This window comes from Mya arenaria, chromosome 10, assembly GCF_026914265.1.
Source record: "Mya arenaria isolate MELC-2E11 chromosome 10, ASM2691426v1".
NCBI lineage: Eukaryota > Metazoa > Mollusca > Bivalvia > Myida > Myidae > Mya > Mya arenaria.
In genome coordinates this window covers 62,931,718-62,959,605 of record NC_069131.1, presented here as the reverse complement: position 1 = coordinate 62,959,605, position 27,888 = coordinate 62,931,718, and the positions used below count along the sequence as shown (strand labels likewise).

Below are 27,888 nucleotides of genomic sequence, written 5' to 3'. Positions count from 1 at the left end.
AATAAACAAAATATATCGAAAACGTTTCAAAGTCTGTCATATTGTAACATTTTGTTTGAAAAAAGAAATGCCCCTTGAAACTTCAATATGCACCATCTCTATACATAACTCAACATCATATTATCAAGCTTAATTCATCGTTTAATAGTAAAAATAACGCTGCAGTTAAATCAGTCTTACTCATAATTAATAATAATTTAATCACAATATTTACTGTGAAGAGAATGTAGAAAGTTTTAAGCAGGCGAAAACCGAAAGCAAGGTCAAGATTACATTTTTATATTATTATATTAAATATAAAATTACTGCATGCCTGTTTGTACGATATAGTGGAACATGAAAACAATGTTAACAAAGACTTTCGATATTTATTGTGGAAATTACAAAGGTTGAAGAAAAGTAGGACAAAATAAACAATAAAACGTGTAATAAATTGACAAAAATGCATAATCCCGACATTTGCCTTCTGAAACAAATAAGCAAAACAATGATCAATATGTTTTTATCACTTGAGTGTAAAGGTTCACGAACAGAATCATTTTGTATTCAATTCATATAGAAAACATTCATACGAACGAATTAGCATGTAATGGTCAGCCTAACTCTACACCATGCACACCTCGTCTGTTCTGTACAATTCATTCTATAGAAAAAGTAGTTCAAAAAACAACATCATTTCTATGACAAAAGGTACAAATGAATCGTTAAACAGGTAACTTATTAAAACAATATTGACAAGCACGTATTAACACATCTTCTCAGCTTTGAAATTGAGTAGCAATACGAACTTGACAAGCGAAAAAAAGTCATGACAATTACGTTACAAGCCCAAATTTGAGCCAACATCATCAGTAAAGTTATTTCACAAAGTATACCAAAATATAATTATTCCTTCGCTTACAGGTGATGTTGGTATCCGGTCGTTAGGTACTTGCAACTAAGTATTTATTATCAATTAAATGATATTGTTTTGCGTTATTGTTCATTGTTTTCAAGTTGATGCGAGCTCTTATGAGGTATATATAATCTAATTTAGTAACATTGGTGAATTATGGAACAAGTTTGTGGTTATGACCTTGCCTGTTATTTAAAGACCCCAGTAGACTCGAGTTCCAGTGATATTATTGTTCACTGACCATTCTAAGACGGTAATCCCATCATAAAACGGTAAAGCAATAAGGATAACGGTATGGTGTGTGTGTGGTGTTTGTATTTCTGTATGCGATGTAAGATTGTTTTTGTTTTTTGTGTTTGTGTATTAGCTGTTAGTATGTTTGTGTCTCTAGTTCATTGTCGTTTTGACCCTTGCTTTGTGCCCCTAAACAGGGTTTACCTTTTGAATTTTCGACTTCAGGACTTGTTTTGTATTTTCTATTGTAACAGTATATTATGAGTTTGGGGCTCGGCCTACGCAAAAAGCTTTACAGTAAGATGTTTACCAGTTTAAAATCAGCTATTAAAATTGGTGTTTTAGAACATTCATCTACTTTGATACAAATTATCGTTCCTAAAATAATAAATAGGCTTCTTCGCAACAGCGAGTCTGGAATGCCTGGCAATTCAAAGTTCGAAAAACTTAATTAACACGCATAACAGTTTAATTTATTTCCTTTAGTTTAGCAATCATCAGAATTAAAAAAAAAAATTATGTAAACTGTTCCATCAAAATACGCTAAGCATAATTATAACAGGGCATCACCAACTTTTAAGAAGAGCCGTTTGTTAATTGACCAATACACAAGCGTGTAAATTGTATAATGTTTCAAAGATCTGGCATTATATTAATCAAATGAAATACTTTGTTAACGTTAAATTGACGTTGGTAAAAAACAGTCGAATGTATTAATTTTGAAAAGAAAATCTTAGTGAATGACAATGATCTTCGTCTGTTGAGAAAAGGGCATTTTCGACTTTCAGTAAAGTGTACAAATGTTCATTTAAATATGGTGAAGCTTTATATAAAAGATCGTTGACAACAACGACAAAGTCATAACAATACATAAACATTTTTCTTCGAAAAAAACAAAACAGACAATAACATATGATGATGCAATTTCGGTTATAACATGTACATACCCACTTAATACAATACACACAGGTTAATTCATACAACAACATGCATATGAACATGATTTGCTTTCTAACTGTTACCTGTTATTGAAACATTCACATATGCCCACTAAAACTCGTCAATAAAATTGAAAAGTTTTCATTGTACATATGACATACTGGTAGTGATTTGAAACAAATTATCATATGCTATCCTTCAAATAACCTTTAATCTTATAATGTAAAGAATAGGAATGCCAGTTGTTATCTGTTTATGATCTGATCAATTTTCCTTTTCGAGCCCACATTTGGAGTGTTCATTGCTGTCAGTGGGCGACGTGCAATTTGAAGTACATGTCGAGTTTCTCTTGTCGGAAATACTTAGTCTTGTAACAATCGTATTGTCGGCATTTCCCGTATCACGCGAATCATTTCTGCGTCTAAACAGTGAGTGCATTTCATTCTCATAAAAAGAAGATCTCCTTCTCATTCGTAGAAGTTTATTGTACATTCTAATATAGCCAAGTTTCACTTCGGATCTTCTCACGGCGTATATAACAGGATCGCATATTGTGTTTAATACGACGAACAGGAACAAAATCGAGTTGACTAGCCGCAGTCTGTCAAGAGCAGCTTTATTCATTTCGGAATAAGCTGGATTCCATATGTACAGAACGGTGTGGTATAATCCTATTGGGCACCAACAAAGTGCAAATGTCCCAATTATAAGGAATGTTGTAACAATGGCTTTCATGGAATGGGAACTTTCCAACCGATTGTGGCGGTCATCCCGAACGAGTTTCCTCACTTGATAGCATATCCTTGTGTAGATGATCAAAAGGCCCAGTAGAACAATGAAAATAAATATGACAATGACAAGTTCGTAGTTAAATGTTGTTCTATTCACAGTATTAACATGATCACAAAATGTTGCTTCTTCTTTCCGAAAGCTAGGTAAACTTACAAATAAATCCAACGCTCCTAAGAATATACTTGTCATCCACAAAGCTGCAATGATGATTTTCACTTTTTGCTTGGAGAAGAAGCGATCGTAATACAATGCCTGCATAATGGCGACGTAGTGGTCTACAGCCATCAAGATAAGGTTGAACAATGTTGACGTCAGCGCAATATTGAGGAACATCCGATTCAGAACAGGCGTGCAAGGGAGGCGGCGATTTATAAGCATGAGGCTCTCATGAAGAACACAGGAGAGTACAACCATGATATCAGATATTCCCAAGTTAACGATCAGAGTGTTATACGATGACCATCGCTCGCGAGGAACGTTTAAAGTAGCCAGTATTGAGAACACATTTGCTAAAAATCCGAAAACCATCAATACTAGCTTAAAAAGCTGCGTGGGCTCTCTATAGCCTTGATATTCACCGCTGTTGCTTGACGTTCTGTTATTATGGTTCTCTGTCACATTATCCATTACGGTCATTGTCACCAAGTTGATTATTAAAGTTGTTGTATTGTACATATTTAGTCTTACTTTCTTAAAGCAAAATTGCTTTGCTTTGTTGTCAACGTGTTCTTCTACTCTTTATTTATCCGTTTTTATTCATAATTTCGTTTTTATCATCCATATTTTTACCTACTTTATTGTTTGAAGATACTCTTATGAACCTTTCTTGTAACCTATTGTTCAACTAATTTAATTGTTTTCTTTTTGTTCAAACAGCTGCCTGTTTTGTTCACCCTTATCATGTTACTTTATCACTTCATTATTTTGATCATGTTCTCATCTTATACGTTTTTATTTAAACTGTAACCTTATCCTTCTTATTTCCAAAGTCACTCTATATTTCTTATTTCTATTGTCATTTTACATTAAGTATTTCTACTGTCGTTCAATTGTCTTATTTCTTTCGTCCTTTGATCTTTATTCCTCGAATAGATATTTGGTTCATCATGATTCTACTGAACATTCAGTGCATTTTATGTCCTGCACTTTGTTTATACTCAGATTCCTGACGGTAAATTTCTCTAATCGTTCGACATCCTGAAAATAAACAAATGCATTTCACTAGAATTGGTTCTTCCAAATGAATATTTGATATCAAAGTGGCTGCAACATATTATAATTCAGGAAAATCAACGTTTAATTCTGAGCGTGTCTGTTGAATATATCTAGGAGTACATTTGCAACTATGACAATATGATGCGCAAGGTACTGTTGATTGACGAAAGCATATGAAAGGCAATATTTGGGTTATTCGTTCACAACATATATATGTGCAATACAAAGTCTACTTTCGTTACTTCAACCTTTTATATCTTAAAACCAGTTTTACGTATGTAACGTAAGGACAGTCTCCATGTCGTTGTAACGTCTGACATCTAATGATCCTACTTGATGACTGTCAGTTTGATACCTGCGTATTTAAGGGTTAGTTTGATTTGTTTATTTTGCTATTTTTATTTTTATTACATGTAGACAAAAACGTATCAAATCTGTGAAGAAATTATTCAACAATGTATTGATTTCATTCTCGCCAATGAAAGTAAGTTTGATAGTTAAATTTACCTTTAGACAAATTGAAAGCTCCTGATATGCAGTGTTCCATACTGTTAACATTATTCAAGAGAAACAATGGGGTTGTGTTGGGTAATTTATGACATACTTATCCTACGTGATAATATAATTTAAAAATCTACAAACATATCTAATTAAAATACCTGAAGAAAAACATTCAGCTTCATTGCTTTGAATGTAACCCACTTTGCTAAACTTTGCTTTTACAGTAATCCTAAATAGACAAATTTCTTTACGGTCAGAAATGATTATAATGATAATTAAAAAGGTCACAGTTCGCTTGTAAATATCGGTCATTATCGCACAGTACTGATCTACTTATTTATGTTAAATATAAAACTGTTTAAATCATTTCCATCAATCTACTTGACTAATAACAACTATTTTGTCACAATACCTCTGTTAACAATCATATAAAAAAGCTGTCACAAGACAAACTTTTTGCCAAAAGGCGTTAGTAACGCTATTTGAAATCTATAAGTGAATGTTTATTGTTCATTCATAAAAGTTAGTAAAATCTAAAGAAATGAAATAGAAGTGTTGCCAACAGGAACTCTGTAGATGAGTCCCTATAAACGAACTTCATTGTTATATATTGTATTGTGTGTTCCTTGATGATTGTTGCGTTGTGTTTCTTGATGACTGATTTTTGATTTAGTGTGTAATCTTTGTTGTGTGTCTTATCGTGTTGCTTGTTGTCATATTGTGTGTGTCTTCTTGATTGTTGTATTGTGTGCTTTTTGTTGATTGCTGTAGTGTGTTTTTTTTCGATTGTTGTATCACGTGTTTTTGATGCTAGTTGTATTGCGTGGTTTTTTTTCCTTGTTGTATTGTGTGTTTTTGTTGCTTGTTGTTTTACGTGTTTCATGTAGCATTTGCTGTTTTTGTTGTATTGTGTATTTCTTGTTGATTATCTCACTTTATATAAAACCTTGATTTTATGTTTATTAAAAAAATGCTACCTGATCATCCCTATTGTTGTCATTATAGTATTAACATATATTCAGTATTCCTTGTTTGAACAAATATGAATCGACATTAACTGTTGATGATATTTTTTAGAAGTAAAACAACATAAAAGTACAATGGCAAAAGTTGGTATAAGGCAAAACTTCTACATAAATTTAAACTGAAAAAATCAGTAAGATTCACGTGCCATGAAGAAGAATTAGCTTAATTTTGAACCTCCACAACAGTTAAAGGTAGTGCAATATACATATAGTTCTTCAGTTACAACAAAAAACAATTACGGATGGATATTATTTTATTATTATTAGTATTATTATTATTATTATTATTAGTATTATTATTATTATTATTATTATTAGTAGTAGTAGTAGTAGTAGTAGTAGTAGTAGTAGTAGTAGTAGTATCATTATCATCATCATTCCGATAGCTCTAGCCCGCTTATTACAAACAAGAAATACCAGCCAGATTTTATCATTTTATGCATTTAAAGCCTTTTTTATGAATGTAAAACATTCAAATTGCAAGTGCACATCTTAATCTTAATTAGATTTGAAAAAGTAGGACAGATGCCTGTCACTCTATTGCAAACACAATTTGGCTCATTTTTTTGCACCTGTCAATAAGTCGATAAAATTATCAATTATTCTAAGTTGAGACGATACATAAATACTTTCGTATTTCGGGGATCATTACTCATTTCTATACAAAATAATAGACACATTTAAGTGTACACGTTATCGAGAGTAATCATAATTAAACGTGCATATTCGTCGGTGTACACTAAACCGAGTGTTCAAGTCTGTATCAATTGACAGGTACACCAGTTATGTCCATTTTATAATAATATTAAAATGAAAAATTCAGGAACTTAGTTATCCATATGCCTAAAATAAGGGATTATGTTATAGTCGTTGCTACATCAAGTGCTCATAAACAAAATCATGTGCCCAGTTGGGGCAGCAATGTGAGGTTTGTTTGTTAATAGTAAAAGTAAATTTTGTTGTTATGTAACTTGACAACTGTATATGACAATTGGCATCAGGAAGAACACCTCAAAAAAGAAAAAGAAAATGGTGTTAAAGCGCTTTTACAAAACATGTAAAGAACCTAAACTTTAACAGAAAGTATGTTCAAACGAGAATTTGACAATTGTATGAAGTAATATTTGTATTTAAGTGGAAAAAAAACAATTCGATTTGGAAAAAGTTGCTAATTTGATTTCCTAAATAACATACTTTTGGAACAATTGTTGTTTAAAGTTACTTTGAAAATTAGTAATACCGTGTCAGTATAGTTTATCATTGAAAGTTTTAAAACAATATTTAAAATTCTTCATTGTAGAGAAAAAATAAGAATAAAGTATGTTGTAAAATCACGTGAACGTGAAAATCGATAGGGATATCCCGTTGAATAAGTTCTGCAAAATGACCACCAAATATTCTTAATATTGTCAAAAGTGTTGGAAAAACCCTTTTCGATATCAACAATTTGCATGATTATCTTAGTTTAAAAGTATTCATGATAAACTGAAGTTTGAGTTTCAAATAAAATAATATATAACCAACAAAAGACAATTTGTGAAACTCCCAACAGGTTTCCGTGATCTGTGACATCAACATAATCTTAAGCTTCTAAGGGTTCTTCTCTATTCTGTCTTTTTATTGTTTTGTGCTTATATATCTTGTCTATTTTTCATATAATTTGACCCATATAAATTATTTCTGTTCATGCACAAGTTGTGCACAAATTGTAATATCCGAATAAATGGTGTATGAACCAACATAATCTTACTGGAGAAATTTTAAAAAATATGAAATATTAATAAACTTTTAAATGTTATCATCAGTGTGTGTTTTGTAAATATACTATTGCACGAGTTTGCCGTTGTATTGTTAATTTTGTCACATTGATCACTTTGTTATCGGCCAAGGCACATGCTAGTATGGATCCGTGTTCGACAATGTTTCAGATGAAGGGAAAGATTTTGTACTGATGAGAGCACAATGTATGACATATTGTTTAATCCACAGCAAATAAATGTATAACTCCTTTTTTAACCAAGTCACAAACTCTTCAACTTATTTATTTCAGAACTGTTTAATGTATACTGCTTAAATATTCTTAACTATTTATACAAGTATAATAATGACAATATCATCTAAAAACAATACTTTGAATATCATCTAAGAATTTTACCTTGAGAGGCAGTGTGGTGAGCATCAAATTTCAATTTGTACAGACGCCCCACTTGAAAAACAAAATCAATGAACAGCCAGTAAGTTTGTTGGCAGTGGATTGGAATGTGTCTGCGTGTAAAAATAATTTTAATTATTCAATAAACATGTACCAATTTCGATCTCTATACATGTTTTGGTCATACATAAAGAGCAAGAGAATATTGACTATGAAATAGTTTGAATAGTGTGTCTCTTAACAGGGAAATCGTTTAATGTAGTCTGTTAGATTTCATTCTGGGAATTGCATTGGGCTTTGCGAATAATAAATGGAGCGAATGAAGGAATAGAAAAAGACAAGTGTGTCACTTTTCATCAAATCCAAAGAGAGCAAAACGCGAAAACTAAACCTCTCCGATATCAAAATAAATATTAAAGATTTTTAAACACAAAAGTTAAAATTTAATTTATAATGGGCAAATTATTTAACAATGTGCCATTACGAACTGTTTACTCATTCGCATAAGTGAAAACAAAAAAAAGCATGAACGTTCATATATTCATCTTTGCCTAATTCGGCCTATTAATCAAACAATTGAGGGATTGCACTTTTACAAAACGAGCTGATGAAAGTTGAAAGACATTGATTTTGCCCTTACTTTAAGAGCTATGGTTTATTAAACTTTGCAAGATAATTAAAAAAGCACAACATTGCAACTAACATTAAATTATATTTCAATAATAGATAGGGTGTCTTGTTAGCGCATTTTCTTCTCATCTAGGCGACCGTGGCTCGATTCCCAGCCTGGGCGCAGGTAAATTTGGTAAGTGGTCACCAAGCCGGACAAGTGAGTTTTCTCCGGGAACTCCGATTTCCCCCACAACACAAGACTACACTCTTGTGCATAATCCTGCCAACGAGAGTGGCTTAGTACAAGTTATCATATCACAATCTTTGTAAAGTGTATAAAGTTTACAATAATATTAAATAGCCAAAAATAATTTTCACAATACACATATCGTTTCTTCAAAAAGAATGGAGTTTCAATTGAAAACTGTTTTTGAATAGCGAAAACGTTGTAGAAAAAAATGGAAAACATTTTTTTCTTTACTGTAAAGCGACTCATTCATCCTTGTATCCATGTTGATAACCAATTGCTTTTGTTTTTATATAATGCGCTTAATGTAAACTTGTAATGAGTTGATGTACAAACTAAACACATATCATACATTGTACATATATTTAAGTGATACGCACCACGACCAATTAAATCCAACACCCACAGCTGTCGTCTATTTTATGAACACAATACGCATCTTCTGAAATCCTTGCACGATGACTGCTCGTTTGGGATTGATCAGTTCTGCTCTTCAACTGTTATTTTATAAACACAGGTTTAGGAAACCGGAGCTTAGTAGTTCATGAATAATGAAAACAATTAATGATTTTGAATAGCAATCGGATATTGTTTAAATTATTTGCACATTCAATAAACTGGCTTGTAGATGCGTCGTTGTGTTTTTGCCTGACAAATTTGAAACAGCGGTTTCAGCCGTTCGTTCATCTTAAATAATTTAAAACTTTTTGTATGCATTGAAATGGCAAAGTGAAGAAAAAAATCATGACTATTATGAAACAGAATAATGATTAACAATTAACCTTGCATGCTTTACCACTATTTAATTCAATTTAAATTTTTAACATAGACGTGTATGTTGTTGTTTAATTGAACTGTTGCTGTTTATGGTCGTTGTAGTGTTGTTGTTTTATTATTTTTGGGGGGTGGAGACGGTCGTTGACAGTTTAGGGTCCAATGCATTGAACTAGACATAAAGTAGCGATAATGATTAAACTAAGTTATCATAGTTATTCATTTGCATCGTTTTTCTTCATTGTGTTTTAGTCGAAAATATGAGTGTTGTAATGTTAAACAACGTTTTTCTTGCTCAAACGAATATGCTGTTATAATAAGCATCGTCCAATATAGCTTTTGATTACGGTAACGATATATCTATCTTGGCCTCGATCGAAAATAAAATTATTTTCAATAACTACGGCATAATTTTATATCATATACATATAAAATGTATTTTTACGAAAACACCTGTGACCTATGTACCTACTGTTATAGCTCACGTGTTTCTGTTTCATATTTGTTATTTTATTTTATTTTATTTCCTGTTTCAATTCACAATTCATATACAAAAAAAATAACGTATCATTATATTTCTATTCTTCAAACATGATTTGTCGATGATTTCATGCTAAACGCTGTTAAGAGGCACAATACATACACTTGACATACAACTATGAACACCACTAATACCAATACCACAAACAAACCACAGACTCATCAAAATAGCTTTACCAACAATTGATAGGATTAAAGTATTGGAACCAACAGTTAACTGCAACATGAATCTACCTGGGGTTTAAACTAGTTTGTATGATTATAAGTTCCTACTTTATCAATTGTTTAATTTTTCAACTTTCGTCCAATTAAGGACTTTAGCAAAGGTAGTACGAAAACGTAAGACCTCATTTAAGATGAATAGTACAAACTTACAATAATAAATACAGCTCCTTGTTACGGATCCTTTTTTGTGGTTAACTGATTATTTGTTTGACAACTGGATAAGGTCAAATATTAATCTAAACTAAAATGAATTGATAAGCTATGTTTAATAAATATTTCCGCTGGACTCTTTAATTAAACTAAATTACGTAGAATTAATGAATGAGAGTCACAAAATGAGTTAATGGCTGCAATTTGAACTGTGCCCATTATCAATACAACTAAATTGAACCTTGTTTCATTCTAAATATTGTGTACCTGTGATCCTCTGACATTATCAATAATCATTTATTATGCATTGTTTCACTGCCGTCTTTATAATGTTAAAGATCATATGCGTTTAAGATAAAATGCATTTTCCGTAATACAAGAGAAATGTACACCCTGTCGTGTTTCAATGGAGCAATATACTAATTAAAAAGTCAGTCAGTTACGGTAGTGCAGACGTTTTTAATACAGTTACTTTACCCAAGTAAGTCAACTTTCGCTGTTCTCATTGCATAAGACAGTGTTCAATGATTTAAACTTTGGTAATAATTTTAGCTAAAATATATCCTCATTGCTTTTCGAAAACACAGTTTCGTTCCTAATGTTTGGACGTTTCCTGAAATGAGTTGATAGTATTAAATGCATTTAATATGAACGAGCGCCACCACTTGTTTTCAACAACATTGATACAAAAACGTTAAATTGACTAATTAGAAGGATCAATTGACGGTTTTGGTAGGTAACAGTAATAACATTTCTTACTCGGTTTAACAACACTTGTATGTATGTCGATTCGAGGCCATTAAACTCACTTCATTATTTCATTCATAGTGATCATGGTAATTCACTGAGGTTGTTCGGTGAGCGCAGTGGTTAGCGCACTCGTTCTCCAGCAGGGCGTTTGTGAGTATGGTTTGTGGTCACCAAGCCGCTCAATCGTATTGCCAAGGGAAGTCCGGTATTCCATACAACACAAGACCACAAGAGTGATCAATATAAACTAGTAATAACTATATTCACAATTTTTATAAATAACTAATTTATATTTATCCCTAAAACATTGTATTCCACACACAATAAAATACAATTGTTAACATATTAATATCACAACAACTCAAAGACAATTTTAACCAAAGTACAGCTTAGTAAGATACCTGTACTCAAAGACTTTCTCAGCGGGAGTTACTTGCATATCAATAAATAATGGATAGAAACACTTGGTATACATGAAAAACTGATAAATAGTGGGAACAAACGAATTTAAATGTATGTAGATGTTCTAACGACACAAACTTAAGATGTTTCCAATATAAATACCTAGAAAGAACAATTCCGTGTATTAAGTTCGTTTATAGATGCATTAATGAAATAAGTTACTTAACATTTATCAAATATAAGCTTCGGAAAGGCAGTGACGGAAACACCTAGCGATTCCAACTTTTTAATTATACACATGTTTTTGCTGAAGGGCATCGCCTTTTCAAGAATAACCACTTCAGATTCCGAATGATCACAAAAAAGGGACACTTTACTGTGCATTTATCCAAAACAAAAAAATGGACCTAATCAACGCCCTTGCACGGCTGTGATAGTAGTAAACTTTTTTATTAAGATTCACCTTTCTATATTCCGATTGACCACTATGAAGTAATACGCTACCGAATGTGATTATTAAAAAAATCACGAAATATTCTCAAACATGTTGTTGATGATACAGTATTTAATTTACACAGATATCATATATGCATTGTATTTTTATTATACTGCTTCATCTGAAATACGATCACACAAACATCCACGTTAGGATGTTCCTTGGCCGATAACACCGTTATCTGCGTGAGAAAATCCTCTGTAGTAAGATGCTTACGTTCAAAAACACTCAGATGATACAAGGTTAATATCAAATATAAGACAGGAGGTAATGTAATTTTGCCATTTAACCATAACTTGCTACGCAACGTATTTCATGCCTTGCATCAGCACTACATTTGTGAAAAAATAGATCATGTTCACTTTCTCTCCGAATAAAGGCTATCGATTCTTAAATAACTGAAACGGTACCGAACAATTGTTCCTTTGGCGTATTTAGCTGTTTTAGGTAATGCTGTTTAATTTGAAACGTACATGAGTGTAAACATTAATTGATAATGTTTGATGAACATAAACTTGTACATAACAAGTTTACTCTTTGACGAATGATGTTAATCAATCATAACCGGCATTGTAGTTGTTGGTATCTGGATCTGAATCTAGCAATTGCAATATAATCAGTTACCAATTGCCAATATTTATCATACTGACGCTGTATTTAATTCACTCATTCTACGTCATCAATGGCATGATCACTGCTATTACAATAACCAAATCAATGTGAAAGATATTTGAAATTCTTTGCAAAGTTGTAAAATCAACTGTAGATATACAATATAGTATGTTAGCATTGCTATTTTACTTAAAGTACTATATTAATGGTGATAATATCTTGATAATATCTTGAGATTTTTAATTGAGCAAGGTGGCAAATATCTTACTGATCAATTCTGCCAATAAAACCTAGGTAGAAATATTCATCATCGTCGTGGAGTTTTCACTCTGAAAATATCATTCTAACAAAAAACAATCCAATGTAAAAACGTACTATTTTAGAAACTTGTAAGAGTAGAATTTGCAATACTGCACAACGGAAGTAAGTATTTTTTATTCCAAACAAAGAATTCAAAGCATTTTATTTTGGCATACATAATAAAAATAATGGTATGTTTTATACAATTCTTTGTTGTTTATATAACGCAGACGTTAGAAGCATCAATATTGAAATTGCACAAGGTTGCGTCGTATATCTTCCAGTGGGGGATTTACGATTTGTTTCCGCTCAACTCAGTATAAGGAAATCACCCTTCAATACTCGTTATAGCAGAGTAACATGTTCACATTTATAGGAAATAGAAAAAAAGCAAATACATTGTTGCAAGTCTGGAATATTCATTAAGAAGAGCATACAGTATAAATCCTGTCACATTGATTTTTAGATCTAAAGTATTCAGTTTTGTCAGGAGATATTGAAGAAAAACATCCATTTCCTGGCGAAAAGCGGTCCCTTACCAGTGTAAAACAGTTGATAAAAAAGGGGAAATAAGTGCGAGTGGATTTACATGATTTTATAACGGAAATTAATTATTTATTTCAAACCAGACATGGATTGTAGCCGCCGATCTTCAAAAGGAATGCAAATAATTATTTAAAGCATAATGATTGTAATATATGAACCATTGTTGCAAGGCGATAGACATACTGTTATAATGAATGAAATCATATTTGTCAGGAATGACATTTTAATTGAATCCATTACATTTCTGAATATAACAATATTCCTTTTACATCATTTTATACCAAACAGTAATTCTAATTATTTATAAAAAATGAGCATTCAATACATTATTATTGGCCACAAAAACTGATTTGTTTTAAACAATGCCTTTGTGATTAACTACTGCAGACACCCAGGTAGAGATGCATGATTTCAAATTAAGTGATTGGAATCCTTTTACAACGAACAACGGACCTAGCCAAGATAGAATTGAAACATGAATAAAACGCTGTTAAAGCAGTGGTATAGTTTCAAGAATCGCAAAGTAATATTAACTGTTACTAACGCCTATAAAATCAATAAAACAACGACATACAAAAGAACGGTCGACCTGATCGCAAAGCTCAATGCTTATACATATGTACGATTTGATCTATAAAGCAATATTATGAATTCAAACATGGAGTATCTAATTATTGGATGTGCATAATATTAAAATCAATGTTGTTTTGGGGTGTCAATTACAGAATTTCTCTTCCTGTCTAAATTTAAGACACATATATAATATGATAAATTTAGAATACTTGATATTTGTGTCAAAACACACCTTAATGAAATAATAAATGAGTAAATTTAGAATGTTATTAAATTCTTCAAGAATGTTGAAAAAAAAACAATGTTTAACCAAACAATCTAAAGCTCCGCATTCTGATGACCACTCTTTATCTAGTGCGCCTCATTCTGGAAGCCATTTACCTGTCTCATGAGGAGGGTTTGAAATTGGTTGCGCTCATTACTAGATAAAATGACCAATCAGAATAACGATAAAAGCTTGAAACTTTACAGATAAATGTTTAATTGCTAATCGTCATTATGAAACCTCCAGATTAAAATGAATTATCCTGAAAAAGTAAAAAAATATCTTCGTACTAAAGTCTCATAGGACCGGATGTGCTCGAGCCCCAGTATAGAGAAATGTCGAGCAAGAACTGATCACTAGCATTTTACATACGTTTACGTTATCTTTGCAATTTGGAACTTCAATTTTAAACAATTCGATAAGAATGTTATTGGTTTGGAACTTTAGATGTCTAGTTAATGCTTTCAAGTGAAGGGCGATTTTGATACTATTTTTTAATAAATTATCGACTTTTTAAGTTATGCAAAACAAATATGGTGGTGTTTAATTTCTAACCGCACAATGTACCCCATACAGACACACCAACACACACATAGAAACAAGACCAAATGGAAATATACCCGAAAATCGAGAACCAAGTATCATATAAGAACACTTTTACTTGAGGTTGGCTAGAATTTCGTTTCATTAATCTGCAAACTGTTGTGCCAGGAGCTTTTCCCCGATTGGGACTTGTGCATTTTTTGGTAACTGATTGCTTCTCATTTCGGTGCAATATGAACACATTAAGAACATTCCAGGGCATACAGATATAACTGTTATGTATAGTTTTTACACCGGAACACATTACAACTCCCAAGCTATTCTTAAACAGGAAATATGCACATATGCATAACAGTTTTGGCGCCTTTGCTTTATTGGTGATAAGTGTGGAGTATTTGTTTTTGTGCTCTATGTCTTTTGCGTTTATCCTGTGCCATTAAACGGGGTTTGTGTTTAAACTTTTGTCTACTGAGCTAGTTTCTGTAGTTGTTTACATAAATATTGGTGGCACTGTCGAATATGATTTGGGCTGAATGTGGATGACTAAATAGCGGGTAGGATTTAATGCCTTTAGAAGGAATACAATAGGTCACCTGCCATTTTATAATACATTGTTATGTGTATGTTGCTTATCTGTCGTGTACACAATGGCCTATGCGAAATACCTTAACCAAAGTGAAAACTAACCCGAAAACGATAGCTATTTGCCGTTTTATTTTACCATAGAATTGCCTCTTTAAGGCACTAAGTCCACAAAGCTAAGCCTGGAATGTTTAAATGTTGGGTTTAAAGTGCAAAGAGGCATTATCATGTGATACCCTTGCAGTACTGCATAAGATGTTTTGCTTGCTTGGAACAATTGCTTAGAAGGTGCTTTCAGCTCTGCGATGGGGGTAATAAATTTAATCCTTTTATTTCGCGAAGGTTTCTGTGGTGTCTTTTTTGTTCTGAATGTTGTGTCTTCCAGGGTGTGCCTGGGCTTATTGCAACAGTCAAATAAAGGGACTTTACACGTTTGAACATTTTTCTGGTTGTCAGAAAAAGGGCTTTTTAAATTAAACAAATATGTAATGTACAAATACTTATATGTCATCATGTTAGGAGAGTATTTTTTGCACTTCAAAATCCCGTAAGTATTTATAATTATAGAAAATCGCATAAAACTGACAAAGGACAATTAATGTTCCGACAAACCTATCGCGTAGGATGTTATTGCAATATTCCTTTCGAAAGCCAATAATCCTTTATAGATATTGAAAATCGCAGAAAACGGCAGTTTGACGCCTAAAAGACTCAAAATCCTACCTTATTTACTACACAGTAAGTTGGTAGTATACGTAATAATATCAATGGGTTTAATGTTTATTAGGGAAATATGAAGTATAAATACAATAGAGAGTATAAACAACAAATCGTATAAACTATTTAGAAAAGAGCAGCTCCTACAATATCAATCTGAAAAAAAAATCTTCAAATAGATATTTTTTCTTTTAACATTACTAAATGACACTCTAATTTAAAATCAATACATACACATGTAAAACTAACATAAATTTTGAGTAATACACTCTAAACTACCTTCTAAATAATGCATTTATGGAAAAAATAATACTACACTATTAACAATATCATCACCGTGTATTTAATAGCTGAAAACGCAAAAAAAACGAGTAAATGATTGGTGAATGATAAAAGATTTTCTGCGATCCACTATGGTCTTCAAGTTTCAAGTGTATTGGCAATATCGGCAATACATAAGCCTTTGGCCATGAACATACACTTAGGATGAGATGTACATAAATTGAAAAGATGACAAATACAATATAAACTAAACAAAAAACAACACACACACACACATACATAATATAAAGAACACAATCATAATTTACTTTATTGTAACTAAGAAGCAACTGCATCAGTGCTGGCAGAACGTCGTTGAAAAGCATTGTAAATATATTTATATACAATTCTTATATTTTTTGTGTTTTTTGAAGACATTAAAACCCTAAATTTATTCAAGGTATTCCATTGATTGGAAATATTAAATTGTTGACGTAAATCATAATAAAAAGGACAAGCAAGCAAAAAATGAAAGTCAGACTCAACCATATTAGTATTGCATATTTTACATTTTCGTTGTAGACGTGCAACATTATTAAACCTTCCAACTTCTATTTCAAGAGAGTGAGAACATAGTCGGAATCTCGATAATGGAATTCTATATTTATCATTAATATTTAAATCGAGATACTTTTCAAATTCAAAATTTACCTTGAATTGTTTATACTAATTTAACTTTGGTTGTGAATGAATGGTATCAGTCCACTGCTGTACATATTGATCGTGGAGGCGTTGTCTTAATGATATAAAACAAGAATTGTTTATATGGTCAGAAGACCAAACATAACTAAAACCGAGGGCGTCTAACACATTCTTGACAGATTTAGACCAGTTATCCTTAGCATTGCAGTAAACAAAACTAGCATCATTAACTTGTTCACAATATATATTATTTATAAGCGAGGTTGGGGAAAATTTGATTTTGCACCAAAATTTAAGTGCTCTGATTTTACATAACAATGTTAAAAGAAATCGTCCTAGCTCTCCAAGAACAGCAGCATTAGAAGTTTGAGAGCGAACTCCAAGAATGTGTTTACAATATTTAAGGTGGAGTTTATCCACCGCTTTCATGTCATATATACCCCAAACCTCACAACCATACATAAGAATAGGAGCAATCATAGAGTCGAACAATAACAGTTTGGTCTTAATGTCGAGTTTAACCCTACCAAAAATTGTTACAAGGTGATTATATGCTTTCAAAGCTTGGTCTTTCAGCGCTTTAACTGCATTTACAAAACTTCCATTGTAATTGAATTTTATGATTGTGAAGCTGCATTGTAGGATTTTGTTCATCGACATTAAAATACTTAAAACAGCAAAGTTTAATCATGCCGATTATTTCCGATAACTCGATTTTAATAACTTAATACAAAATTCACATTATTGGCGTTAGCCTGAACAGGTCTTAGCTAATCTTTACTAAACTTAGTTACAATGTATGTGGGCTATATCTGAATCACGTATGATCTAATTTAACAGATATAAAACATCATTCAATCCTTTTTTTATCCCTTTGTTTGTCAAAAAATGACCATATATTTTTTTTTCTGTTTTTGAACCGAGTATTTCTGAACCTGTCTCTACAAAATTATTAAACAATATTTATTGGTGTGACCAAATTCATCCACTCTAATTAAAAATGTCTGATCTAATATTTTTTGTATATTTTTCAAATCGCGGTGAATTACACTTTTTGTAGTAAAAACACACACGAGAAGTCCACTGTCTCATCAGTCTGTAAGTGTTTTTACTTACATCGTCTGTATTACAAAAGCATAAGCCCGAAGTATTGTGATTGCATTTGTATTTTCGTCGTTCAAACACTTAACCTTTGACGTTTTTACACTATATTTCCCCACTAGAGTAAATTTTGTTTGACGACAGTCCCTTTATGTGGCCTCTTTGCGAAGGGAAGTAACTGCGGCATAACCGCTATGTCAAAGTTACCTTCATTTCGCGCGAGCAGTCCGTCTACTAAAAAAAGTTTTACACTTTATGGAAATGGTTGTTTGAATTGAAATTATTTTTTGATAAAACCCTACTTCCATCAAAGAAACCTATCATTTATAACATTTATTGAGGCACAAAACAAGTAATTAAACAATAGCATGTATCGCGTAGAAATACAATTAAATGAAACTTGAGCATGTTACATGTTTTTGTACATTCAAGAACAATTTCAACAGATTTAAATTAACAATGGTGGACTTATTCAAGTGTGTATTCGTTAAAGCAACGGAAGCCAGTGTTCAGTGTTTTTTCGTAGTATATATATAATCACTGTCGCTCTCAGACTCTGGACCTTACGGAATATTTTCGGGGTGAATGCATGCTCAGTGCAGTCGAATGATGTTTTGTTGTTGAGACAGCGAATTAGATTCATATCTATTAAAATTGAATGTCAAGTTTCCGTTAAATTTTGTGTTAACGAAGACCCCAGAGGAAATGTCGAAGATGCTTTAGAGAAGGATGGAGCGCAGACTTTGAAAGTTTTCTCGACAATATGTCGGAAAACACCATGGCCTAGTAAGCCTAGTTGGTTTTCAATCTGCTTTAATTGCTCAGGTATGCATGGCCGATGATCTGAGCTATTTGATAAGACTGGACTCCTTTATCGGTCAGCTTTTGGACAAGCCTTTTCTGAAGATTATTTTTAGAAAGAAAAATGAATTGTTGAACTGATGAAGGTAACTAATTGACGAAAACTGGTCAAATTCAAAATGCTTGTGCATACATGTACGCGGTTAGAGTTTGTAGGAAAAAAGATCTATCAACTCGATTACTAGCAAATGTGGCCAAGTAAATATTCAGCCGATACCTACCAAGCGGGTTAATTGTAACAGTATGTTCCATGAAATAGTTCATACATAAATTGGTAAGTTTGTTCTTTTTTAATATTGATAATCAGTCGCAAAAATGTTTGTTTTATTCAAACTATTGCATAATTTGATTTTGACCATTTTATACGATTCGGTCAATGTGTATATTACTGCACTACATGCGACAACAAACGTGTACGTGTTACATACATGTAGTTTCCAAGTCAAGGGAAGCAAATCTTATAAAAGATGGAAAAAATAGTCCCGAGTTGTCTGTTCAGAGTGGAATGATCAAATGTTTTCATTTCACCCGAGCCAGTGTGCAATGATGAAGTTATCATTGACCAATACAAAGGCTGCTAGACTAAATAAGTCAAAATACATCTCTTTGATTCTGTAAGGTTATAATTCATTACAGCTAAGACCAGTGTAGTTCGAGTGAGGTTTCAGAATATTTTAACACTAGCGGAGCATACGATATATCTAAAACGAATAGAAAATTGAAAGTACTGAAAGTGTTTAAGTATACATTAATGCAGCAGATTGCTCCAGTAAGTAAGGGTATAGATGGTTTTTATGTATAATGCATAGATAGTATGACCCACCCACATTTCTGTACCCGCCACTGCACTGAAACAAGCATGTTTGAGCGTACTTGTAGTTAGCATATCTGCATATCAATGATTTAAATCAAGGTATCGTGATAGTCTAGTGTTGTCGTCAGTCGCTTCGTTGTTGTGCATAAACTAAATAAAACCTTGAACAACACTCAATACCATGGGTGATATTCTTTTTCGAGAAGTAATGCAAGTTCAAATATTGATGGTGAGTGACATCTATACCACCTTTAGTTGAGGTACTGTTTACCCCTTGACGCATCCATGAAACAGCCGCCATAACTGAATAAATTAAAGCCTTACTGCACTGCATTAAAAAATTGTTTTAGCGTTTTATTGCGTCGTATTAAAGTCATTTAATAGAATAGAGTAGATAAGTTTCACACAGATGGTCAGACTATTATTACAGAGTGTTTCGTGACGGCCTTTTGATATTGTTACATATTGCGCATTGAAATTTCCGCGAAATAATATTGATGATGGGATTCCCTGCGTCGTTTGTTCGTTGATAAGAAAATTAGGCATTGACTCTGATTTCTTGAAATTAATATTAGATTAAATTAAAAGAAAACTCGGGTATAATTCAACAATGCGGGTAGTAATGATATGAATGAACATATTACAAAATATGAGCTATCTGAACTTGGTCTTTAAATTTTGTGTATGTTTATCCTTTAACGGTCGCCGAGCAGTTTTTGGGACTTTTGGAATGAGGATTTGGTCCGTCCATCAATAAATGGCTGCATTTATCCGTCTAGATTTCGTTTCAGTTTGCTAATACTATATTCATAATCATTAAACTACTTCAGCTTTAGGTAAAATGGTACTTTTATTTCAAACTTAGTTCAGTAACAATAACATATTTTTTATGTTAAGTACTCACATGATAATATATAACCACGAGTTCGTTTTTAAATAAAACTCGTTATGTGCATCATAACATACTGCATCAAAGGAAACATATAACACTATTTGATAGGGGCAGACCAAAATATTTAAACTAGTAAAGGAGTGAAGTAGATTGCTACGGAATGGGATTGGTAAAAACACAGCAACACGACGGATTGAAATCAAAATAACACAACAGTCGCTAATTGGACCTATAATCAAACGGATCAACGTTAAAATTGAAAGTGTAAGAAATTATTCTTAGACGACGTCATTGAACTTAACTGGATGTAATGTCTTAATGTCTTCATCAGGCGAAGAACGGGTTCGGTAAGAAATTAAAGAAACAATCATTATGATCGAATAATCAGTTACTATAGTTGCAGGGCTTATCCTATTTTGCCTATAAATACGATACAACATAAGCATACATATAATGTTATACCACACTTCACAATATCTTGCATTCAGTATAAAACTTTTAACTTGCCTGTTGTCAATCAAACAACAAGTTTATCAATAATATATTTTGTCAAACAAAACAAATGCTGACGGATGCATAAACAAAAGAAATAGTTGGAGAATCACAGCCAATTGATCTGGAGAAAATGTATTTTTGTATTGGTGACTAATACCTTGTTTCTTTAGTTTAAGAATTGGTGAAAGATTGATTGCATTTACTCACATTAAAAAACCAGCTGAATGCTGATTTATTGAAATAAGTGAATTGGAACACATGATAAATACTGCCTTCTCATTAGATGAGAAGACTCGTCTCGACCGATAGAGATTAGTACAATAAACAATACCGTCGGTTTCTTATCATTTTGTTGCTTATTACTAGTATAATAATTCCGTGCATGTGATGTTCGTTAGTCTTGCAGTTAGTTATAAAGATAGACAAATATTGAAACAAGTATCTTCCGATTTCCAAAAAAAAATCGAACCTCGTATTCTGCGAACATTTAATGAGTGTTTTATCAGAACTTGTATTTTAAGATATCAATGTTCAAAGGCATTTATTGGAAGCTTTACATGTGATAATAACTGTTTAAAATGCGCCTTTTATGCAAACAATTTATTTTGGGTACGTTTCTCATATCACGCTGAATTCAGATCCCAAAGATATACACAAGAGGATTGCAAAGAGTAAATAATTTAAAAGCAAAAATTATTCATCAATATTTCAAATGCCCCATAGGCCTCGAATATTTGTTGAAAGGCATCTTATTTCATGGTCTATGAACCATTTTATCATCTTGTTACAAACGGAGCTACGAACTATTTAGATACAAATCATTCCTCTTTGAATTATTTGCGTCGGTGTTGCGGGCATTTATATATCAATGCAGCTGTGCGGTTACTGTAAAAGAGTTGCCTTATACTTCTACCACGGTATCATTCGACATAATTTTTAAGTCCTCACAATAGAATACAAACCGCTATTGCACTTTTCTTGATTTTCAAAAAATATTTCCGTTTGATTTAAATGAGATATGCGCTTTCGATGGATCACCGTTCCAGAATGAATGTATCTGTTTCTGTGATGTTTTGAGGTCGTATACAGCCGTCACGTATTTTTCCGACAGTGATCATGATTCTTGTTGGCGGTGACAGTGTTGGTATATACTAATTGATTTAAGCTCAAAATATACGACCGCTGTATTGGTTCATATCAATTGGTTTTAGCTCAATTATACGACCGCTGTGTTGATTCATATTAATTGGTTTTAGCTCGATAATACGACCGCTGTGTTGGTTCATATCAATTTGTTTTAGCGCGATTATACAGACCGCTGCATGATGATATGAATCACGCTTGGTTCCTCTTTCTGTTAAGAAACCGGTACGTATATCTTTTGTTAGAGGTCATGAAGGTTTTCCTCGTTGGAACCAATACGCATCCTCAATCAAACCATGACTGCTTTTTAAAAGATAATCTATCATGTATTTAAAAAGTATAATAATTTATATGAGTTGCTGCGTAAATTTTATTTGTTTTTTTTTCAGTTGAGGAAATTATTCAACAATTGTTAATAAATATGACATTTTCTAGTGTTACTGCAAATACGTTAATACTTATTTAACTTGTTTAAACAGGTTGATAATAAAGAAATTAACTCAAATTGTCTTGATAATTGTATTTGTGTTTGTTTGGAAAAAAAACAATGCTCTGACAAGCAAAAGATAATGATAATGTAAGTATTCTTAATTCGTTTAATTGATAGATGTGTGTACATATATGACGTTAAATTGTTACATTTACATGAATAACGTATTTATTAATTTCTAGTCTTGATTTTCTCTTTTGTCCCTGTTCTGTTTATAGTGCCATTAATGTTGTTGCTACGTCAGCTAATTTAGCTCGGTTTCGATTTCATATTTCCGGTGCTATGCATCATAAAGGCCTAGTTATTGTAGGTAATTGCATTTGCTAATAAGTGTTTCACCAGTTCGAACATGTTTTTGCCAATAACGATTTATTATCTATAAAATGGGCGTGTGTGTATGTTTCTTCCTGCCGCTAAAAATGCATCTCAAATTATCAAAATAGTTAATTAGATTTAAACCATGCATTTATTTTCAGTAAAGTTTCAGTTAGCAAAAGGCCCTTGAATTTCACCTCCATGATGCTCTTTGTAGAGTATTTTAATGATGATACAATTTAAACTTTAGATACAATAGAAAGTACTTCGACCCCGCCAGTTGCCAAAACATTAAACGATTCTAATACAACGAAAACTGTTGAACCCGGATTATAGACAAGGGCCAAGGTTTAACAACATTTATCCACGAAATATTTAAATTAAAGATTACCATAAAGCCCAAAACAAAGCTCTTTGCATCAACTAACATCTCCAGAAAATAGAGTAGGTAGGTAGGACTTACATTTCTTTCTATTTTCTGTTTTGAGAACCGAGATTCTGTACCAAACGTTCCTATATCTTGGTATATCACTTTTGTTGAAAATTCAAGTAAAACGGATCACATTTTATCATGGTGTCTCAAGAAATGCATTTGTTTAGGATATTACAAACAATCCACACCAAGGGCAACACATGTGAGGGGTCAGGATAGGAAAATGGGGTCGGTGGGGTAAATGGAAATAAAGATTTGTTTTGTTTACGCCTTACCTGTTTTCAGTTAAATATATCGTAAACAACATTAACTATAACTACTTTTTATATGGCTTTAAAATTGCAATTGAACACTTTTGGCCTTGTATAAACATTTTGCCATTTGACACGAGGCATACTATAAATGTATATTGTTCATGGCACTTCGATAAAAATATAGGTGTTTTAATTCGCTCATAATAGTTGCATCTGATAAAAAAATGCGCGTGCATTTTCAATTAAATATTAATTCCAAAAATTACAGAAACAAGCTCAGTAGCCGGACGTTTAAACATAAACTCCGTTTAATGGCACAGGGTACGATTCACTCTGTATTGACAATGCTCGCATAATAGATCAGTGTTAGATGACAATACATTTCACCCTGTGCATACCCAGGTAAATATCGTATATAGCTTTTTGTGCTCACTCACCCTTAACGGAACAACTATTCTCTCTATATTTCTTTAGCATTAACAAACTCTTAGTTTCAACCTTCCAACTGTTATTTAAATCGACACTGTATTAGGTATGAAAATATCAAGGTATTTGGGGTGCGTTTTAAGGTAAATTCGAACACTATTTCATATATGAAATACTTGATATTTTCAACAATTAGAATATGAAAGTTTTAGTGGTGTATAAAACACCGAACGTGGGAAAGTGCGTAAACAAATATGATTTTGGTCTTCACTTGTATATTCATTTGTATATATCTACGTATTGAAAGTCAATGTTTTTAAAATGCATAATGGATTTTAAATTTGCTGATGATAAGCTGAATTATTACGCACGCCACGAACGCGTTTATTAGTTTTATCTTCTTTTTTTTAATGTTTATAATTCTGCTCAGCCTTATTTCTTGATGTGTTGAATTTCATCATATTATTATCAATTGCTAAAACAGGGAATGATCAAAGAAATTTAATCACACATTTCAGACAGATGATCTGGTTATAAATGCATTTTGATCCATAACGACACGACCTTCCATTATTTCATGTTGTCCTTGATTCTTAAATTATAGGGTATATTCTAATATCACGACGCATTTTGTATTACAAGATTAATTTATTGTTTACATTTCAGGTCGTTATGTACATTCAACTCAGACGATAACAATACAACATAATTCAAGTTGTACTCTTGAATTATAAAACTATTGGTATAAAATAACATATTTTTGGTATAAAAGTAAATATAATGTGCAGGACGTTTTGTTGTACGCTTTAAAAATATGTGTGATAAAGGTCATGTTTTTACAGACAAAACTAAAGTGAGTGGGGAAAGTTTTGTTTTAACTAAGCTTTATTTAGAACAAAAAAAAAACAACGACAACATGAATGACATTATAAAGTGATTCAATTCAATGCATCAAACCAAAAAAAAATCATCATTTTTCGTGAATAGTTATGAGCTAAAATATGTAATCCATTTCGTTCACACTATCAACAGAAATCAGTATGACTTTCTTAAGCTCTGAATAAAGTGTACAATTGATACGGTTATTTGAACATACTTTGTACTCCTTTGACATGATCATAGCAGCCTGCCAGTGTTTAGTTACCATGATAACAGGCCACTTCAATACTTCATTATAAAGCATTGTCTCATTGTCAGCTTTGTTATGTTCTTATAATGTTACATAACGCATCTGTCTGAGTAAGATTTTTTTATGTCAGATATGTCATAGCTTTCACAAATTGTTATATTTCGACCCCATACTTTGTCTATTTGGTTTGATCTAAGTAATGTCTTAGTTCAACACATCCAGCAGTATAATTGATTTCGTATAGCTTTACAATGAGTAGAAGTGGAAAAAACATTATTTAGTTAGTATTTCAATGCGAATGATAAAAATAGTCTAAAAAAGTCATACAAAACGGAAAAAAAAAACATTTTACGAAGCTCTCCTGTTTTGAATGAATTTATTCGAAAGCAATTATTTTTTACATAATTATTTTGACCAACGAATTAATGCGTATTTTTTCAGCCCTTTCAGGCTTAAATTAAATATTCTGTAAAGACCGAATTTAATACGTTATTTTTATAATTAGACAGTTAACTCACACACACATTATTGAACACATTGAGTTTGATAATAGTCCTCTTGTAATACTGAACAAGAGCGACTCCAGTGCTCGTCTGTTCTGATGAGGAAGGGAGCATACCTCAATATTGACGCCTATTCTATGTTCTGTTATGAATGCCTGTGTTGTGTGTTAAAATATCCATTTAAATTTCGTGAACGTTTATATGTAAGGTTCATTATTGAGGGGTTCCTGACCGACTAGGGACAAACCGATAAGTGCTTGCCCACTTCATTAAGTACCAACAGATTTACACAAACACCACCATTGAAATAAATACACTGTAGTTTCTTGTTGATACCTGTTATCAAAAAAATCCCAAATAGTCAATAAAAAGCTTTCATTTTAAATATGTAATTAAGATAGTAATACGACACAAATTGTAATATGGTTCATGATATTACTTCCAATTATTAAACATTGATTGTTATTACAGATAAAAAATATAAATTGCAATATGTTAACAATTTTTAAAAATACCCCTTTCAAATCCGGTAGAGTGTACACTGCTGTCATTAGGCGACGTGCCATGTGAAGAACATGTTAAGTTTGTCTTGTCGGAGATACTCAGTCTTGTAACAATCGTAAAGCCGGCCTTTTCCGTATCCAGCGAATCTTTTCTGCGCCTTAAATATGAGTGCATTTCGTTCTCATAAAACGAAGGCCTCCTCCTTTTTCGTAGAAGTTTGTTGTATACTCGAATATAGCCTTGTTGCACTTCTGATCTTCTCACGGCGTAAATAACAGGATCGCATATCGTGTTAAATATAATGAAAAGGAACAGAATGAAGTTAACTAGGAGCAGTCGGTCGATTGTAGCTTTAGTCATTTTGGAATAGTCGGGTCTCAATATGTACAATACGGTATGGTATAATCCTATTGGGCACCAACAAAGTGAAAATGACCCAATTATAAGGAATGTTGTGACAATGGCTTTCGTGGAATGGGAACTTTCTAACCGATTATGGCGATCATCCCGAACGAGTTTCCTTACTTGGTAGTAGATCCGTGTGTAGATGATCAAAGGTCCGACTAGAACGATGAAAATAAATATGATAATGAAAAGTTCGTAGTTAAATGTTGTTCTATTCACAATATTAACATGACCACAAAATGTTGCTATTTCTTTCCGAAAGCTAGGTAAACTTACAAATAAATCCAACACTCCGCATAACATGCTTGTCGTCCATAAGGCTGCAATAATGATTTTTACTTTTTGCTTGAAGAAAATGTGCTCGTAATACAAGGCCTGCATAATAGCGACGTAATGGTCTACAGCCATCAAAACAAGGTTGAATAATGTTGATGTCAGCGCGATATTAAGGAACATTTTTCTCAGAACAGGCGTGCAAAGGTGGTTGCGATGTTTAAGCGTGAGAATATCATTAGAGTATCACCATGATATCAGACACACACAAGTTAATGATCAGGGTGTTATACGGTGATCATCGCTCGCGAGGAACGAGTAGGCATTTTGTCTGAGATAGAACTTTTGCCTTTGGAAAACATATTTGATGTTAAATTTTCAATTCAGTGAAGAAAACAACATTTGACCTCTGTTTGGAGATCATCAAACATGTTTTATCATAAACTCATTTCTATTGCTGGCTCGTATATATCGCGCATTTCGGCATGACAAAAAATGAAACTGCGTTTACATATTATACATATCTTATTTTTTTCAACATTGAATGATGAGGCAATATTTCACAGCATAAATAAACTTCCACAGAACAAATGTCAAAAAGAATGCCTATGTTAATATCCGAATGATTTTGTTTTTGATATAATGAGCTTAATGTAAATGTTTAATAAGTACATTTAAAAGCATACTATACATCGTATGTTTATTCAAATGATACGTACCACGATCAAATATATCCAACACAATCAGCAATCGTCTACTGTATAAACACAACACGCACCCTCTAAAATCCTGGCGCGATG

At 32.4% G+C, this 27,888-nt stretch overlaps 1 protein-coding gene across 3 annotated transcripts; it reads right to left on the bottom strand.

Moving 5' to 3' along the window:
- Positions 1 to 365: 365 nt before the first annotated feature.
- LOC128206473 (melanocyte-stimulating hormone receptor-like) lies at positions 366 to 27,888 on the bottom strand. Of its 3 annotated transcripts, XM_052908905.1 has the most exons (3): positions 27,808 to 27,888; positions 26,422 to 26,973; positions 366 to 4,057 (listed from the first exon to the last, which is right to left on the bottom strand). In XM_052908905.1, the coding sequence occupies exon 3, from the start codon at positions 3,533 to 3,535 to the stop codon at positions 2,333 to 2,335; it is 1,203 nt and encodes a 400-aa protein (XP_052764865.1). In that variant the 5' UTR covers positions 3,536 to 4,057; positions 26,422 to 26,973; positions 27,808 to 27,888; the 3' UTR covers positions 366 to 2,332. The 3 variants fall into 3 exon arrangements, with proteins under 3 accessions (XP_052764865.1, XP_052764864.1, XP_052764866.1); XM_052908904.1 differs by lacking the exons at positions 26,422 to 26,973; positions 27,808 to 27,888 and adding an exon at positions 8,993 to 9,077; XM_052908906.1 differs by lacking the exons at positions 26,422 to 26,973; positions 27,808 to 27,888 and adding an exon at positions 7,757 to 7,867.